The sequence below is a fragment of the Galleria mellonella genome, unplaced genomic scaffold (assembly GCF_026898425.1).
Source record: "Galleria mellonella isolate WM207_F2 unplaced genomic scaffold, CSIRO_AGI_GalMel_v1 utg103, whole genome shotgun sequence".
Taxonomy (NCBI): Eukaryota; Metazoa; Arthropoda; class Insecta; order Lepidoptera; family Pyralidae; genus Galleria; species Galleria mellonella.
The window spans coordinates 821,530-840,718 of NW_026441966.1; the positions used below are offsets into that span (position 1 = coordinate 821,530).

Genomic DNA, 19,189 nt, shown 5'->3' on the forward strand with positions numbered 1-19,189 from the left:
TGGAGGAGCAGTATTTTTCAAAACTAACATTATTGTGATGAATGGTTGTTTAAAATGTTATTTATTGCTTTGCTAGCTAATTTTTGCACGCGACTTCTTTCGTGTGTTTGGGATAAATAGCCTATGTAATTTTACATTCAAAATATCATGAAAATCAATTGAGAAGTTATGATACAAATAAACAAGTAACTTACGCGTAATATTAGTATGGATTTAGACGTGCTTTAAATTTTATATGTTTAATAGATGAAATGAATTGTTATAAATACAAATTTATCATTTAATTTTTTTATGTTATATTAAGAAATTTTTTGTTAATGCGATAGAATTAAATCATAATTTGTAATTAAGTATTTAAGCACATTTAATAACAAAAAAGAACCCAAGTTGTCTTAAATAAATAAATGAATTAATTAATTACAGTATCCGATTTGGGACTATTATTACTTTCAAAATTTTATTGAAGTATATTTAGTCAATGTTTCGTGATAATGTAATAAATAGACAGCGATCATTTTTAAAATAGAATGATTTGGTTTTACATATTTTTGATTATAGTTTGATCGCGTTTACTTATTTTTAATCTTTTTAGCGAATTTTTAAGAAAATAAAGCTCATTGAATAGTACACAGTTACGATGTTACAATTTTAAGACATTGTTTAGGTACATCTCTTCATTATCACTATATCAGACGTTAACTGCCCACTGTTGAACACAGGCCTTCCTCTTAGTGGTTTTGCTAGTAGTAGCCACGCTTGGCAGGCGGGTTGTTGTTGGGCAACCCAAATGATCATCACGTGAAATCATCAAATGAAAATTAGAGCCTAACTGCGGTTGCCAACACATACGCGCGCGCACACACACACACACACACACACACGCGCGCGCTCGCACGCACTCGCACATACAGAGAGAGATAGAGAGTAAACAAGCACGGTCACTTCTAGTAGTGTATCGAAATTGTAAACTATGGTGTTGTCGGCAGATCACATGCACGTGTACGGGAGCCGCCGGAGCCATGTCTGCTGTGATGAGCACACTGTCCATGATCAGCGGCGGCAGGCGCGCGCACCGCAAGCTCGCCTCCAGGTAACTGATAACATATGTATACCTAGTCCAGCCATAGGGGGGAAAGGGATTGTTAGTAATGGGGTCAAATAGCCCCATAACTAGCAAAATACCCTGTCAGGTCGACCTCTACGTGGTTCCCCCTGGAAACCATCGTGACCAATTCTAGTTGAATTCGTCAGGATGGGCCAACTGACCTGCTTTCATCCTCATTAGTGATCTATTACTGGTTACCATACCATTATCATCCATTAAAAAAGTCCAGCCATAAGCTCTGTTACAAATAAATAATGCATTTCTTTTATGAAGCTATGTAATATTACTAAAATTTATACCTACATATTTATTAAAGTCACAGCAAAAAATTAAAAAAATAATCCATTCGAAATGGCCACCTTTAGTTTTTATACAGGCCTTTAATCTGTCAGAAGTATTCAGCCAGTGTTGTACAGTATGTTTCTATTTTTTTTTATTAGTATTAATTTTTTTTGTCTCCACCAATTAACAATTTCTATCAGACTGTCAAAGGTTGACTGAAAGAAATCCCTTTTATGGAATAAGTCCGCTATTGTACTTATATTTTTCTTACGAACAATGCGTCTTAGACTTTACAATAAAGTAATATAAATAAGCAAACAAACAAACATCTTAAGACCGCTGCATCGATTTAAATAATCACAGTGACTGTCCAACAATTCTATCCAAACAGAAACAAAAAAGATAATTACGTTTATGGAATTTGGGCGAATTTTCGTTTAGACACGCAACGCGCGGGGCCGGCTCGGAATGTTCGGATTGGCCCCGCGGGTGAGTGCGCCTTTATTCAATGTATGTAACGCTCACTAAGCGTGGATAACATTGGGATATTCCCCCGGGACTAAAATAACTTTGTTTAATTTTCCAAAAGATTTCTTGTGGAATTCATCTTTCGTTAATTAAATATTTTATCGCGCTGTCCCGGTAAAGAATGGGCCACCATTTCCCTTCCCGTGGGTGTCGTAAGAAGCGATTAAGGAAATTTAATGGTCTAAGAATGGGCAGCAGCGTCCATCTTAAAACATCACTAAAATATTACAGCAGTTGCCAATCCGCCTGCCAAGTGTGGCAACTACTGACAAAATTCCCCCTTATTGGGTAGGCCTATGTTCAACCATGGACAATTGGTGGCCTATATATAATAATAATAATAATAATTAAATAATTGCTCATAACAACAACGGTACAACCCTAAACACCCAAATCTGAGATAATTCAGAAAAGAACGTTTCCTAAATTGACCGGAAATCGAACCTAGGACCTCATTTACATAAAACCATTTACCCGCCACTGCATCATCAATTAAATTTTTTAATTGGTAATTTTCTTACGACATGTCGGATTCCAAACACATTTTGAGTGTCAATACATCCCTGAATCTTCAATGGCTATCTATAAATAACCTCTCTGTTACTAGTATTGTAATGTATTACCTAAAATTTGTTTTAATTGTTGACATATTTAATTTGAGAGAACGTAACATATTTTTTCAATTAAGCTATACTATCAGCTTTTTAATTTTAAAATTGCAATATCTCGAATAAAGAATTTAATCAAAAAGATATCAAATAAATGTGAAGAAATATATGAATTCAGGTCCCTCTAAAAAAATAAATGATAGCAAAAAACGAATAAAAAACGAGAGAGATAAAGTCAGTGGCTGTCAAGTGAAGCGTAACGGACTGATATCGCGGTCCATTCTATATTTTAACCAGCTGTAAATAGGAATTCTTTGAAATGTATGTACCGTACCATACGATATACCTATTTATTATATAGAAAATTCTATATGTATATAATATATAATAATTTAATTGTTTGCTATTAATATATACAGTGTATTCAAGAAAATATTGGAATTAGTCTTTTAGAAAACAGCGACTTTACTTTGGATGTACGTAAGAGAAGTAAAATGAGAAGAAATTATTTTGTAAGAATATAGGTGAATTTCAGATAGATGTTACGAACATTGACTTTTTTCAATTTTGCCTCTGAGAAGAGGTGCAGTTATTTGATAATTTTTTTAAATTAGAGAGGTGCATCCTTTTTCATTTTAATTGAAAATATTATTCATACTTTCAGATTGTAATTGCATTATTCTAATAATTTTACATTCATGTCAATAATAAACAATGTGCTTGTATAACAGTTGTTTTTTTTTATACAACTTAGAATGGCAAACAAGCTGACGGCCCACCTGATGGAAAGTGGTAACCGTCGCCTATAGACATGAACAGTACCATGTACATAACAGAGTATGCTGTTTTGCCCATGAGACCCCCCCCCCCATGCGTTGCCATTCCTGAGGACTGAGGTGTTATTCCTCTGTACCCAGTAAATTCACGCCATATCCCACCCTTCAAACCGAAACACAGCTATGCAAGCACAACTGCTTCACGGTTGAAACACGAATGGGACAGAGGTACCCAAGCAATCGACTTTTGAACAAAGTCTCCCTCTGGTAAGTAATATTCGTAATATTTTTTTTATTGGGTGATAATCAAATGGTAACCCCGTCTGCGCTATCGGTATATACTGGCGAGGCACCAGTGAGGGATGATAGGTGACGGTGAAAGCAAGTCACTTAGCCTATCGTGACGAATTCCACTACAATCAGCCACGTAGTTTTCCAGAGGGAACCACGTGGAGGTCGACCTGATAGGGTGTATTGCTAGCAATATGTCAATTAGACACCATTACTAGCAACCCCTTTCCCCCCAAAGTGCGATTGGTATTATGTCTAAGTACATCGTCGTTTGTTTACAGTGGCCGCAAGTCCGGACAGTTCTCTGACGTGGGCGAGGACAGCCACCGGCGGCAGAATGAGCTCAAACAGCAGAGGTCCGCCTCTTTGGTAAGTGGGGTCATCTGTACCTTCGGCATTTACTTTGTAATACTCTGAGATAAAATTTAAAACTCTGAAACTTTTTACCAGAAGGAAACTTTGCATAAAACTCGTTTGCTCGGGCACCTCGATCCCATTCGTGTTTCTATAGTGTATATTAAAAAATTGCGACCCAATTCCTATATTCGCGTCTAAATATTTCTGTATTCGCGGATCTAATCGGTGCATATTATTAAAAAGGATTAGGTGTCTTTTGTAAACGCGTCGGCAAATGGACTAATAAAAAAGTAAAACAGACTTTATTACGATTACGCCTAAAGTACGTTGTCAAATGCTAACGCCACTGTATAAGTGCTTCGGCTGTCCATATTCACGGTTTCTGTATTCGCGGTATATTTACGGAACGTACAGAACGGAACCAGATACAAAAGTCGATTGCTTGGGTACCTCTGTCCCTTCCGTGTTTCAACCGTAAAGCAGTTATGTCTGCATGGCTGTGTTTCGGTTTGAAGGGTGGGATATGGCGTAAATTTACAAGGTACAGAGGAATAACATCTGAGTCCTCAGGAATGGCAACGCATGGGGGGTATCATGGGCGAAACAGTATACTCTGTTACGTCCATGGTACTGCTTATGTCTATAGGCGACGGTTACCACTTTCCATCAGGTTGGCCGTCAGCTTGTTTGCCATTCTAAGTAGTATAAAAAAAACGTATACACTGCGAAAAAAAGAGCTTTAACTATATAACAAGACAAGTTAGTAGTTAGTAACAGTACAAACTGATGTGAATAAGTATACTCGATAAATTTCGATAAAATCAAATGCAACGTTTTATACTGGATTTAAATAATGAAGTCAGAATATCCAATGGCTGTCAATCATGCAATTACCTGCAATTTGTCTATGTGACAACATGATAAATCATGTCGCCTCGTTTACATGTACGCGTCGCCAATTTACAATGTAGCCGGCCGCAGTCCGCGCCCAGCTGCCACTGTCTCTCCATAACTTAAGTCGTGTGTACATTTTTTATGTTGATTACTTGCTATGCTGCTTATATTCGTTTCATTGAATATTAACTGACAATAATGTGTAGTGAAATGAATTGTAGGTATTCATTAAGATTATAAAGTTGACAATATAGTATAGATAGATAATTTATTTGCATTAGTTACAGCACACAAATAATAACAGACATACACTGTAAATAGAGATAAAAGAATGCGTGTACAGAAAAAACCAAAATATATAAAACAAGTAACAATTTTTTCTTCTTTTTTTTATACAACTTAGAATGGCAAACAAGCTGACGGCCAACCTGATGGAAAGTGGTAACCGTCGCCTATAGACATGAGCAGTACCATGGACATAACAGAGTATACTGTTTCGCCCATGATACCCCCCATGCGTTGCCATTCCTGAGGACTCAGATGTTATTCCTCTGTACCTTGTAAATTCACGCCATATCCCACCCTTCAAACCGATACACAGCCATGCAAACACAACTGCTTCACAGTTGAAACACGAGTGGGACAGAGGTACCCAAGCAATCGACTTTTGTACAAAGTCTCCCTCTTCCTTTCATGCGTGTGCCAATATACATTATGTATATTTCATGCCGCTTACTATAAAGTAGGCCGTTAGTGTGTTGGACATTCTAAATTGTACAAAAAAATTCTAAAGCACCCAAGATACCCCGATCTGAAGTTAATTCACAAAACAGTTTTCCGAATTCTGTCCAACAGACTAGACTAGAGTGTACTCTCGGTCAAAGATAGATTCATCTGGTCTGACAAGTTGTTCCAAGTATGCACGTCGACGACTTCGAACGTAATGTTCTTAACATTAACCGGTATAGGTGTGATATGGGCATTTGTCTGAAGACCTGCCTGTTGAGAAATAATGTTAAGGTCATGGAACATAGTGTTACTATGCTCCAGGGATTCTAGCTTGATTACAGTATTGTCATCAAATTAAAAGAGAATCATATACGCAAGAATGTTGTTTTTATTCCAGCTACTTCCCAGTCCTAGATTTCTAAAACTACTCATTTAGTTGCAAAGAGTTTAGAGTATATTTATTTATTTCTAGGAACACCAACAGCATATTGCATTATAACATATATAGCAAACATTAAATACAATACAGTATTAATGCACATGCCTATTATTGGTATTCACAGCATTTACTTTAACATAGTTATACAGTATTAAATGATATGCGGTCATATTCTCTCACTCGTTTTGTACTGAAATTAGTTGCATTTTCTGGTTCTGTACTTGGACACTTCAACTCTTGATATCTATACTAATGTTATAAAGAAAAAAGATTTTATTATTATGTAATGAATAAAATTCAAAATTACTCAACTGATTTTAAAATTTATTTCATTTATAGAAAGCTACATTATCAGAGAATATAGATAATATAATATAGACTATATAATATTTTAGAAAAAAATCTATATATACATATATTCTATACTGTACTTGTAAATAGATTAGACTGTTATTAATAATGTGAGCAAGGGTGTACTTAGCTCGAAAAGAGATCTCTCCCAGCCAACCCAGTGATAAAGCATGTAGTTTGTAATAGTTCTATCTATGCATGCGAAGACCAGACTTAGTGACAGATTACCTTCGGTTTTCTGAATACTCTGCCATAGCGTGTTCTACATTTAACTTAACATTATGTAAATGCAAAGTGCTGAATCTTGACACACCTGCCACAATTAAATCTTTAAATATGGCCAACAAAACGGGCACAACGATTAGTGCATGTAATTATTGTGATTTGAAACACGCCGCTGGTGGCTCATCAAATAGTTATTAGCTAAGTGTGCCACCCAACGGTATACGATTGTTGGGGGGAAAGGGGTTATTAGTAATGGGATCAAATAGCCCCATTACTAGCAATACACCCTGTCAAGTCGACCTCCACGTGGTTCCCCCTGGAAAGCATCGTGGCTAATTCTAGTTAAATTCGTCAGGATGGGCTAACTGATCTGCTTTCATCCTCATCAGTAATCTATCACTGGTGCCCCGCCATTGTACACCGATAGCGCAGACGGGGTTACCATACCATTATCATCCATTAAAAAAAATTTATACGAATTGGAGTCCCTTGACAATTAGGTAAACAATAGTTGCCAAACAGCACTTGATTTATTATGCACATACGAACGTGGGCGTTTTATTTGCTATTGCGCAAGAAATGGTCTCTATACGATTAGGTATTTGTATAATAGATAGAACAATGATAATCATTGCAAGCTCTCATCCCGAGTACGAGGTTCATGACTTGAATGGATCATCAATCATAATTAATAATGCGTTTCGTAACGCCAATTGAGAGGAAAATGTTAAATTGATACAAATTTTCTTTATATTGTTTAAGAATTAATTTAAGATTGCATTCCACAAAAAAAAACTACTTTAATTGTAGCAGAACCAGTCATTTTGGTTTAAAAAGTAAATTACTGGAACGATTTTGATAAAATTGCTATGGGACTAATCTATAAGTGTATCCTTTTAAATAAAAATTAATTATTCAAATCGGTTTACAACCGATGGAATTGGGAGAAAGGGATTGTTTAGTATGGAGACTGAGAATCCTATTGCTAGCAATATACCCAACCAGGTCGACCTCCTCGCGGTTCCCCCTGGAAACTATCACGGTTAATTCCTGATGAATTCATCATGATGGGCTAACTGGCCTGTTTTCATTCTCATCGATCACCCTTCACTAATGCTCCGCTACCGTATCCCGTTAGCGCAGACGGGGTTACAATTACAGTTTCATTCATCAAAAAAAAAAATTGATGGAGTTATGAGGTAATAAACATTAAAAAAAAATACAAGCAAATTGATAACCTCTTTCTTTCTGAAGTCGGCTCAAAAATTTATGTTTTTACTTACGTAAAGCATTAATTTAACACATTAATATTCAATCATTAAATGTTATTAATAATTTGTCCATAATTTTTTTTTAAATCTTGCAATATGCTAGTAGTATGTGTTAGGCAACATTTAATTAAGTAGCTTGCCCTTCAATAGTTAATAGTTGTGATCCCAAATTTTTAGTAATATTATGCTAATAATAATCAAATAAGTAAGCAGTAGTATTACTAAACAAGCTATGGAGAAGGCTATACTCGGAGTTTCTTTGCGTGACGGATTCCGAAACGAGGATATTCGCAAAAGAATCAAAGGAATCAACATGGTCCGAAGGATATGCAAGCAGGCAATGAGCAGCAGGTCTACCATGAAATGAAATTCCGAAATTTCGGACTCAATTTCGTGTTTTTGTTTATACCGAAATCGGATCAATAAATGGAGTTTAACATTTCCTTTGTCATACATCCTATCATAAAAGTCCAAAGGAACAATATTTTAACATTTTTAATATTTCCAAATGGCATGTATTATGTAATTTTAACATCAAATTTGTTTTTCGTTTGACTCCGAAATTTCGGAAAACATTTCATGGTAGGCCCTCTGGTTACATAGCTCGAATAACTGGCAACAGATGAGGAAGAAGGTCCTTGAGTGGCAACTCTGTACGGGCAATCGCAGTATAAGATGACTCCCCATTAGATGGAGTGACGACCTAAAATGCACTGTAGGGAGTCAGTGGATGCAGGTGGCTCAGGACCGTTCTTTATGGCATTTTATGGGAAAGGCCTATGTCCAGTAGTGGACGGAAACTGGCTGAAATGATGATGATGAAGTTAAAATAGATGACAAAGAAGTCCATTGCAAAACTGTCTTGCAATAATGTAATAAGTAATGACAAAGAAAAAAGCAAAAAAAAAAAAACAATATTTAGCGCAGAATGTGGAATTACAGGCAAATAAATTAATTGAGACAATTACGTTATGAGTACACGTTTTTTGTGATGGCAACAAAACAATGATTGAATTCTAAGCTGTCGTCGAGCAAATGTCATGCATGAATCGCGGCTCGCGGCCTCCGCACTCCTCAAATGCCTAAGTAATACCTGCTCTACTCTCACTTTCTTCAAAGTCGCACAATTAGTTACATTCCTAAAGTTTTATTTTTTACGCAACGGGATTTTCTTGTAACACCGGTTCTACCATATTTATTACATACGGTTATATTGTAGTTTTTGTCTGTTTTTTTTTTCGACAAAATTTAAATTGTTTATGGATATTTTTTGTTCATTGATTGTATATTTATAAAAGTTATTAAATGTAAATATTTATGCTTCGTTGTTATTATAATATACAGTATTATGTCGTTATAAAATATTTTGTTAATTTTTATTTTTCAACGGTAAATTATCATTAAAAAACGAATTAAAATATTGTATATGTTTACATAATATGTATTTCCTTATTCTTTATTTTAGTTTAGTTAATTACTATAAGTATTATAATAATTATTATTAACTGACTGTGGAAAATTAAAAATAAATAAATGAAAATACAAGTATAATATGTAAATTATTAAAATGAATTTATTATCATTGTTATTTAGTATCAATCATATTAGACGAACATTTAATGTAAGATATACTGTTAAGAAAGTATTGGTGTTTCTTTTATGAAATAATAAGATGGTCGTTTGTGGTAGAAAAAAAATCTAAACATCAGAAAGTGATACTGTCAAATATAAAAAAGAAATTTATAAAATTTAAAATTATATCCGAAAAGCTGCGTTCTGCACATGAACGATACAAAGATTACAAAAATAATCCTACCTCTAGTTTTCACTCGCTTTCGATAAACTTATACTAGTATATAATATATTGTGATTATTTCTTGTAATTGTTTATATTTATAATAAGTTTACTATTGTAATCTTTTGAAGGAAACAATAAAGAGTATCTTCTATCTATTTATTTGTAATATCAATACAAATATTTTTTTTTCTACAACTTACAATGGCAAACAAGCTGACGGCCCACCTGATGGAAAGTGGTAACCGTCGCCTATATAGACATGAGCAGTATCATGGACATAACAGAGTATACTGTTTCGCCCATGATACCCCCATGCGTTGCCATTCCTGAGGACTCAGGTGTTATTCCTCTGTACCCAGTAAATTCACGCCATATCCCACCCTTCAAACCGAAACACAGCCATGCAAACACAACTGCTTCACGGTTGAAACACGAATGGGAATATTTATTCGAGACATTGTAATTTGTCTCTTTATCCACGTAATTTCATGTGCATACATAGTTACCTCATATACATTTATCTTATTATTGTTTAATGTCAGAATTTTCTATCTGTTAGAATACAAACTAATTACAAAATGTAGGAAGATTATTGTAAACAGTCTGTAAGAGATCGCCCTAGCGATAAGACCGCCTTTTGTACCTTTACGTGTATATTTCAATCTGTATTCATGTTACTGTATTTCACTTGAATTATTCACTTGTCATTGTGTATTTTTATTCATGGTGCAATAAAGAGTTAAATAAATAAACAGGATTTTTGAAAAATTTTGAGTCAATTATAAATATTTAGTACATATCCCTACTAATCTCGATAAAATGGCAATATCATAATTATATTTTTGATAATATCAGGGGGCCTACTATGAAATGAAATTCCGAATTTTCGGGCTCAATTTCGTGCTTTTGTTCGTACCGAAATCGACCCTGTAAATGGAGCTTAACGTTTCGTTTGTCATAAATCCTACCATAAAAGTTCAAAGGAACGATACTTTAGTATTTTTAATATTTCTAAACGGTACGTATCATGTAATTTCAGCATCAAATTTTTGTTTCGTTCGGATCGGAAATTTCGGAAAACATGTCATGGTAGGCCTCCAGATATACCTACTCAATGATATGTGAAATGTTCTCGTTTTTTTTTTTTTTATTTTGTAAGATTACGTGAATAATATGAATATCGAACGTGAAAAGAGAAAACCTGTCTTCCGGTTGTAAAATAACTATAATTATTTATATTCAAATTGCTACTAGGTACGAGTACATGGGCCCCATGGACGGATGTTACAAATATTATAAACTTTAACAAGACATAGTAATAAGGTATAGAAACTTTCTAAAATTCATACTGGCACACAGATGGCTAACAGTTGATAGATAAAAGATTGATTGTAGCTGTTGTGTGTGTTACCAGAGGGAGACTTTGTACAAAAGTCGATTGCTTGGGCACCTCTGTCCCGTTCGTGTTTCAACCGTGAAGCAGTTGTGTTTGCATGGTTGTGTTTCGGTTTGAAAGGTGGGATATGGCGTGAATTTACAGGGTACAGAGGAATAACACCTGAGTCCTCAGGAATTGCAACGCATGGGGGTATCATGGGCGAAACAGTATACTCTGTTATGTCCACGGTACTGCTCATGTCTATAGGCGACGGTTACCACTTTCCATCAGGTGGGCCGTCAGCTTGTTTGCCATTCTAAGTTGTATAAAAAAAAAGTATAATGCTAGTAAAAGATTATAATATCTGTGCTGCAGATAATAAGGAATTTTGATAGTCCACTGTGTAAACCAGCTATCCTCATAGTTTGGTCATCGTATGGTTTTTAAATTAAATAAAGGCTGTACTTCAATATCGCTACAAATATTGGATACCAGTCTATCAGTTTTACATAAGACCAATATAAGAGATAATATACACTTTATGTATTAATAGAAATTTATCGAGCAAGTCGGTAGGGGCCGCCCTAGACGGACGTATGTCGACCAAATAGGCGACGTGCTGAAGAAGGGCCAAATTAAAAGTACCCGTAACCGACGAGCGTGTATGAAAAGATTGATGAATGTGGAGGAAGCGAAAGAGGTTTGTTTGAATCGAAGCATTTGGCGTTCCATTGTTTCTGCCTACCCTAATAGGAGACAAGCGTGACGGATACGTATGTATGTATGTATGTATGTATGTATGTATGTATGTATGTATGTATGTATGTATGTATGTATGTATATTAATAGACCGTGTGGTCCCGTCATAGAATGGGCCACCGCTTCCTTTCCCGTGGGTGTAGGTAGTAAGAGGCGATTAAGGGAACATAATGCTCGAGAGATAACCAGCAGCGTCCCTTCTAAAACAAAACTAAAGCCAAATTGCGGTTACAAATACGACTGTCAAATATGACAACTACCGGAAAACCACCAAAGGGATAGGCCTATATTCAACAATAGACTGGTAATGGCTGTATCACCATCGTGATCAATTAAACATTATGCAATTTTGTTTTGTCTAGGGTTGCCATCCGTCAGGTTTCCCCGGATTTGTCCTAGTTTAGAGAGCATCCGGGGGCGTCCGAGCGGGGCGTAATTTAAAGTTTCCATAACAGAGTACAGTAATAATTTGTCTTTCTATTTGATAATTCTAATTGACTGTTAAAACAATTTTTTTTTTGATGGGTAAAAATGGTATGGTAACCCCGCCTGCGCTAACGGGATACGCTGGCGGAGCATCAGTGAAGGGTGATAGATGAGAATGAAAACAGGCCAGTTAGCCCATCATGACAAATTCATTAAGAATTAACTATGATAGTTTCCAGGGAGAACCGCAAGGTCGACCTAGTTGTGTATATTGCTAGCAATAGGATTCTTAGTGTCCTTTACTGACAGTCCCTTTCTCCCCTATTAAAACAATTTAGAATTAGACTGTTTAAAAAAACCTTTTGATATGTCCGGGATTTGGGCTCTAAAATCCGAGGTTTTCACGCGTCTTGTCCTGGTTGCCAAATTTTAGAGATGACGACCCTAGTTTTGTCCTAGCATCGTATCAGCCCACTGTGGTTTACATTAGCATCGGCTATTGTAACAAACCGTGTCAAGTTCGGTGCACACGCGCAGTATACGAGGTACGGTGAGCAGAGAAATTATATGAACATATTATATATATAGAATTAAATGAAAACATAAACAAACAATTGATTCGACCATTAGATAGTCTACCGAAGTCCTATAGTAGTATAAATAAAAATCATTAATTAATTTAATTTTTTTTATACAACTTAGAATGCCAAACAAGCTGACGGCCCACCTGATGGAAAGTGGTAACCGTCGCCTATAGACATGAGCAGTACCATGCACATAACAGAATATACTGTTTCGCCCATGATATCCCTCATGCGTTGCCATTCCTGAGGACTCAGATGTTATTCCTCCATACCCAGTAAATTCACGCCATATCCCACCCTTCAAACCGAAACACAGCCATACAAACACAACTGCTTTACGGTAGAAACACGAATGGGACAGAGGTACCCAAGCAATCGACTTTTGTACAAAGTCTCCCTTTGGTAAAGTAAATTTAATGTTTCGCTTTGCTACAAATTTTATTTGGAGAGTGTTTTTGTTCAATGAAATTCCATTTTAGATGAGACAAAAGATACATTTATTTTTAATCAATATAATAAAATTATAAATAATAGAGACTCAGACTGATAACTAGACTCATACAACAGTTTTATGTATAATTTCTGATGCAAATTTAAAAAAATTGAAGCTTTTAGTGGTGTTTTTATAAAAACAGCTGACAATATTTTGTTATAATTATTTTTCATTTAACACTTCTTTTACATGAATATTTTTTTTAAAAAAGATCACATACAAGAGAGAGCACAAACTAATAAAAAAAAATACAGGAGTTGCCACTTGCCAAAAATAAGACAACTAATAAAAAATTGTTACTGCCCATGATAAATGTATTAATATTTTTGGAACTTTATTGAAATAAACCTTATAGTCCAACAATTTCAATAAAACTTGATTACATTTTTTTTTATTGAATTATATTGCTGACTGTACGCGTTTGCGCAACAGTTACGAGTACACAGTGTAACAGAGTAACGTACAATGTCGTGTTTTGCTATTTGAACGCGCCGGTATGTTAACGTAGGAGATCACCTCCACCAGTTATATAATGACTTCATTCAGAATGAATCGTGCAGCGTTATATTGAAATTATTTGATTTTTTTTTTATACAACTTAGAATGCCAAACAAGCTAACGGTCCACCTGATGGAAAGTGGTAACCGTCGCCTATAGACATGAGCAGTACCATGCACATAACAGTGTATACTGTTTCGCCCATGATACCCCTCATGCGTTGCCATTCCTGAGGACTCAGGTGTTATTCCTCCGTACCCAGTAAATTCACGCCATATCCCACCCTTCAAACCGAAACACAGCCATACAAACACAACTGCTTTACGGTTGAAGCACGAATGGGACAGAGGTACCCAAGCAATCGACTTTTGTACAAAGTCTCCCTCTGATGCCTCCGAGTTTTTTCGCGTGGTATTTATTTTAATTTCTGTTTATCACTACTACTGCCCACCCACTACTTCCTATGCCACTGCATTAGGTTGACTGGAAGAGATCTCTTTTAGAGATAAGTTCGCCTTTGCTAACATTCTTATTAACTTATTGTTCTTACTATATGTTTTAGTGAAGAAAATCCGTGTGAATTATTCATTTTTTCCATAAAATGTAGGTAGATTGCTAACTAATCTCTCCGTTCGTTAGGTGCTTTCGAATCGTACTCAGTGCATATTATTACACTAATATATTTTAACGCAAACAAAAAATTTATAATTAATTACAAATGTAAGACATAACGTGCCGCTATCTATTTGTTACGCTTTCGTTTGATCTCCAAACGACTAATAGAATATAACTGCAATTTCTGTGTAACTAAAAAATAAACAAATTATAGAAAAATCGGTATGTTTTTCCCACCTTTGGAACATAATCACAATATATATATATATATATATATATATATATATATATATATATATATATATATATATATATATATATATATATATATATATATTTAAATTCAAATATTCATTTGTATATCTTTAACATTTCTCGTCAAACATGACAAATACCAACTCAAACAATCAGACCTAGTTTCGTATCACATACTTTTCGCGAAGGACAAAAGGCCTCGCAAAGACCAACCGCCCGGAGTCTCGCAATTGGTAAGGCTGCCGCTGACAAAAACAGTTTTTTTTTTCCATCAACACGCTAACTGATTAGGGGTTATCAATTACCATAAACTACTTTTTGCCGTGCCGCGGCCGCGGGCTGCGCCACTAACGGGCAATTATCCGCTAATGTGTTCATTAAATAATTGTAACGTGAAAAGCCGGTTAGTTGAGCGGCTCGCGCCCATTTACTATATGAGGTACAATAAAAATAGTACACCTTTTGTAATATTCTCTTTGATTTGTACTAAAAATAATTTATTAAAAAAATATTTTGTAAAAAAGCTCTCGACTCCGTGCCGGTACAGACGGCTCAGGACCGTTCATTATGCCAGTCTATGGCGGAGGTCTGTGTTCAACAGTGGATAAGTGACGACTGATATACGATGATGAATTAAAAAATAAAATAGCATAGTCCTTTACATATTACAATTTATTATTAATTTGAGTGATTTAAGTATTAGCTAATTTATAGGGCATAGATTACATAATATTTTTTTTTATACCACTGAGGTGGCAAACAAGCATACGGCTCACCAGATGGTAAGTGGTTACCGTAGCCTATGAACACCTGCAATACCAGAGGTATTACGCGCGCGTTACCGACCCTGAAGAAACCTCTTCAAAAGGGGGGCCTTTTGAAGATATCCTATTATTGAAAATATAGAAGAATTTAAAAGAATGATAAGAGAATAAATGCCATCACAGCGTTTTACATGCTTCTCAGGATAGCTTATGTTGTAAATAAAGAAACAACGAAACTAGCCCTTGAATCTAACTAAAATTAGAAAGAGGGACTATTTTATTTTTGTTTTTTTTTAATAAAAAAATACTTAATCGATTGCAAAAGTTCTTTCAACTATAAACAAAGTTACATAATCAGTGAGTAATGAGGATTGTGTTTAATTAAAAAAAAAATTTAAGTTTTTCTACCTGTCTAACTGTACGAAGTCGGGGGAAAAGGGATTGTTGGCAATGGAGTTTGACAGCCCCAGTGCTAGCAATATGCCCTATTAGGTCCACTACCACGTGGTTCCCCCTGGAAACCATCGCGAACAATTCTTAATGAATTCGTCACGATGGGCTAACTGACCTGCTTCATCCACACCTATCATCCTTCACTGGTTTCCCGCCGGTGTATATCGATAGCGCGGGTGGGGTTACCATTCCATTATCACCATTTAAAAAAAAAACTGTACGAAGTCGGGATAGATAACTAGTATTAAATAGCTTTAATGAAGAATAAATCATCTAAAACTAAAAGATAAATGATAACGGAGACAGTAATATATATTAATGTACAGTTATTTTTATGATGACTCACCAAAATTGATAAGGTCACTCACATTAGTTCTTGTCACCGATGGACATCAGGCGCGGGCTGGTAATCTTTCTAATGCCGCTGATAATCCGCCGCGAGCGAGTAACTGGCGAGCACCGGCTACACCGCACCGCACCACGTACCTAATGTCAAACGTACCTAATGTCAAACGTACACTGAGATATCAAATAGCGAATGCTTTGTAAGCGTTGTGTAATTTATTTAACTATCAAGTATAGAAATTTATTTATTTTTGTTTACTTTACTTCTTCTATTCTCTATTCATTAATAGAAGAGGCCAAATGCTGGGCCATCTTGTTCGAAAAGACGATTTTTTAAAGAGCATTATAGAAGAGAAAATAGAGGAAAAAAGAGGATAGGAAAGACGGAAGAATAACTACATGGGACAGATAAAGGAAACATTAGGTGTCATGTCGTATAGGGAGGTCAAGGATATAGCCTGAGATAGAGCTGGCTGTAAAAAAATGTAGGAATTAGTTGAACCGACAAGAGGAAACTTTTAAATGAAAAGAAGAATGATATACTTCTACAGAATAATATGGACTGTACTAGTGTATATAAATATCCTAGGGTTAAATATTCAGCCGCAAAAAAAGAAAATGAAAGTAACCGACATAGCCAGAAGGATAAGCAAACTAAAGTGGTAATGGGCTGGTCACATAGCTTGAAGAACCGACAACCGATGAGGAAGAAAGGTTCTTGAGTGTAGAATGACTCCGAATGGGCAAACGCAATGGAGGACAATTCCTATTAGATGGGGTGATAACCCATGTGTATTGCATGGAGTCTGTGGATGTAGGTGGCTCAGGGCGGTTCTTTATGGCAGTCTATGGGGAGGCTAATGGCTGAGATGTTGATAATAAGACACTCGGCCAATAATAAATATTTACGAATAGTAATAAATAAAGTTCAAATTTTAATTATCTTCTATATAAGTAAATCGAAATGAGTCACTAGTTAGTTTTTTGCGAGTTCTTCTCTGCAGATAACAAAATTTCAAAACCAGCAGTAATATCTAGAAAATGACGAAGTAAAAAAGACTGTAAATATATTTATTTAATTAAAGACGAATTGTAAATATATTTATTTTATTAAAGACGATTATTCTATTTTGCATTATATCTATATGACATGGTAGACGTTACATCTAAGTAGCATTTTCTACCAGAAAAGACATGACGAGTTCGTTGACGGTAAAAAAATTAAAAATAGAAAAGTAATCTAGTTTTAAACTTATCTCTAAATTTGCATGTTATTAATTTAACTATAAATGTTATTTTAGAGATAGAGAACAGCGCCTATTGATACGTATAGTCCAAGCTATATATGTACATATTTTCCTCAATAACCGCCAAGCATTACAAGCCAGGCGGACAGTGCTACATTTCTAAAGCAATTAACAATAATTAACGTACAATTAAACTTGTTAAATGTAGCCACTAATGAATTACGAAGAAAAACAAAATAGCTTTTACCGCTTCCCAATGTGGATTAGATATTTACCGCTGACTTTTATTGTACTATTCCCAAGTGGTATTGTTGCACTAAAAAGACGTCATTTTTGAGTTGTAAAAATCACCTCGCTAACTGAATTGTTATAACGGATTTTTTTTTCGTTCCTGTGGAACTTGTAAAAATTATTTTTTTATCGAATCATGATTAGCTTATCAGTCGTTAACTATCCACTGTTGAACACAAGCCTTCTTCCATAAGGGGAATTTTGCCAGTAGTTGCTACGCTTGGCAGGCGAATTGGCAACCACAGTTAGACTGTTGGTGATTCATTAAAAGGGACTCGACCATTGAGGGAGACTTTGTACAAAAGTCGATTGCTTGGGTACCTCTGTCCCATTCGTGTTTCTACCGTGTTTTGGTTTGTAGGGTGGGATATGGCGTGCATTTACAGGGTACAGAGGAATAACACCTGAGTCCTCAGGAATGGCAACACATGGGGGGTATCATGGGTGAAACAGTATACTCTGTTATGTGCATGGTACTGCTCATGTCTATAGGCGACGGTTACCACTTTCAATTAGGGGGTCGTCAGCTTGTTTGCCATTCTAAGTTGTATAAAAAAAAATAATAAAATATTTTCTATTGACCACACGTAATCACAGCAGTAGCTTCTTATGTTACTTCATAGCTCAGTTAGTTGCCAACCGATTTGGAAAATACTTTTTTCTAAAATCACATATGGACTGGTTCCGTGGAAATTTTATCAAAACCAGTTTAGTAATTTAATTAAAAAAAAAAACTAACTTCGTTACAACTTAAGTCGATTTTTCTTTGTGGAACGCAATCTTAACTTAAAGTGCATGTCATAATAGGATTTTTTAAAACTGATTTTAAATATGCAAATTTGAATCTTATGTAACTCGTTGTAAGGTGTATCGACAAAAATGTTTCCGATCGACGCATGGCCCTGTGGAAGCCACGCACGAGACAACCGTTACGTGAGATTCAAATCCATGTACTTATGCCAGTAAATGGCTATAAACCCGGAATGACCTCATTAACGCTGCGACGTAACTACGTATCAATTTCGTGTTTATGACTGTATTTTATATGATGGGGTTTCGAAACTAACGGCCGAGCGATTTAATTTCTTACTATGCATTTTTTTTATTACTCCCTGTGTATTATATAAGCTGTTGAGGTAAACATTATTACTTTTATACGATACGTATTTTAATTTGTTCGGAAGTGTTATATTCGGTTGTCCATTATAATATTTGTTTTTTACTTAGAATGGCAAGGGTGGGATATGCCGTGAATTTACAGGGTACAGAGGAATAACATCTGAGTCCTCAGAAAAGGCAACGCATGGGAGGTATCATAGGCGTAACAGTATACTCTGTTATGTCCATGGTACTGCTTATGTCTACAGGCGACGGTTACCACTTTCCATCAGGTGGGCCGTCAGCTTGTTTGCTATTCTAAGTTGTAT

The 19,189-nt window shown here is 35.5% G+C and overlaps 1 protein-coding gene across 1 annotated transcript in view; it reads left to right on the forward strand.

Annotated features, from left to right (window-relative positions):
* The window catches only part of LOC113510062 (uncharacterized), a 118,335-nt gene that overhangs the window by 43,671 nt on the left and 55,475 nt on the right, over positions 1-19,189 (forward strand). The window contains exons 2-3 of the mRNA XM_052896283.1: positions 987-1,090; positions 3,872-3,959. Coding sequence (XP_052752243.1) covers positions 1,020-1,090; positions 3,872-3,959 — 159 coding nt within the window. The 5' untranslated portion in view covers positions 987-1,019. The remainder of the gene's footprint in view (positions 1-986; positions 1,091-3,871; positions 3,960-19,189) is intronic.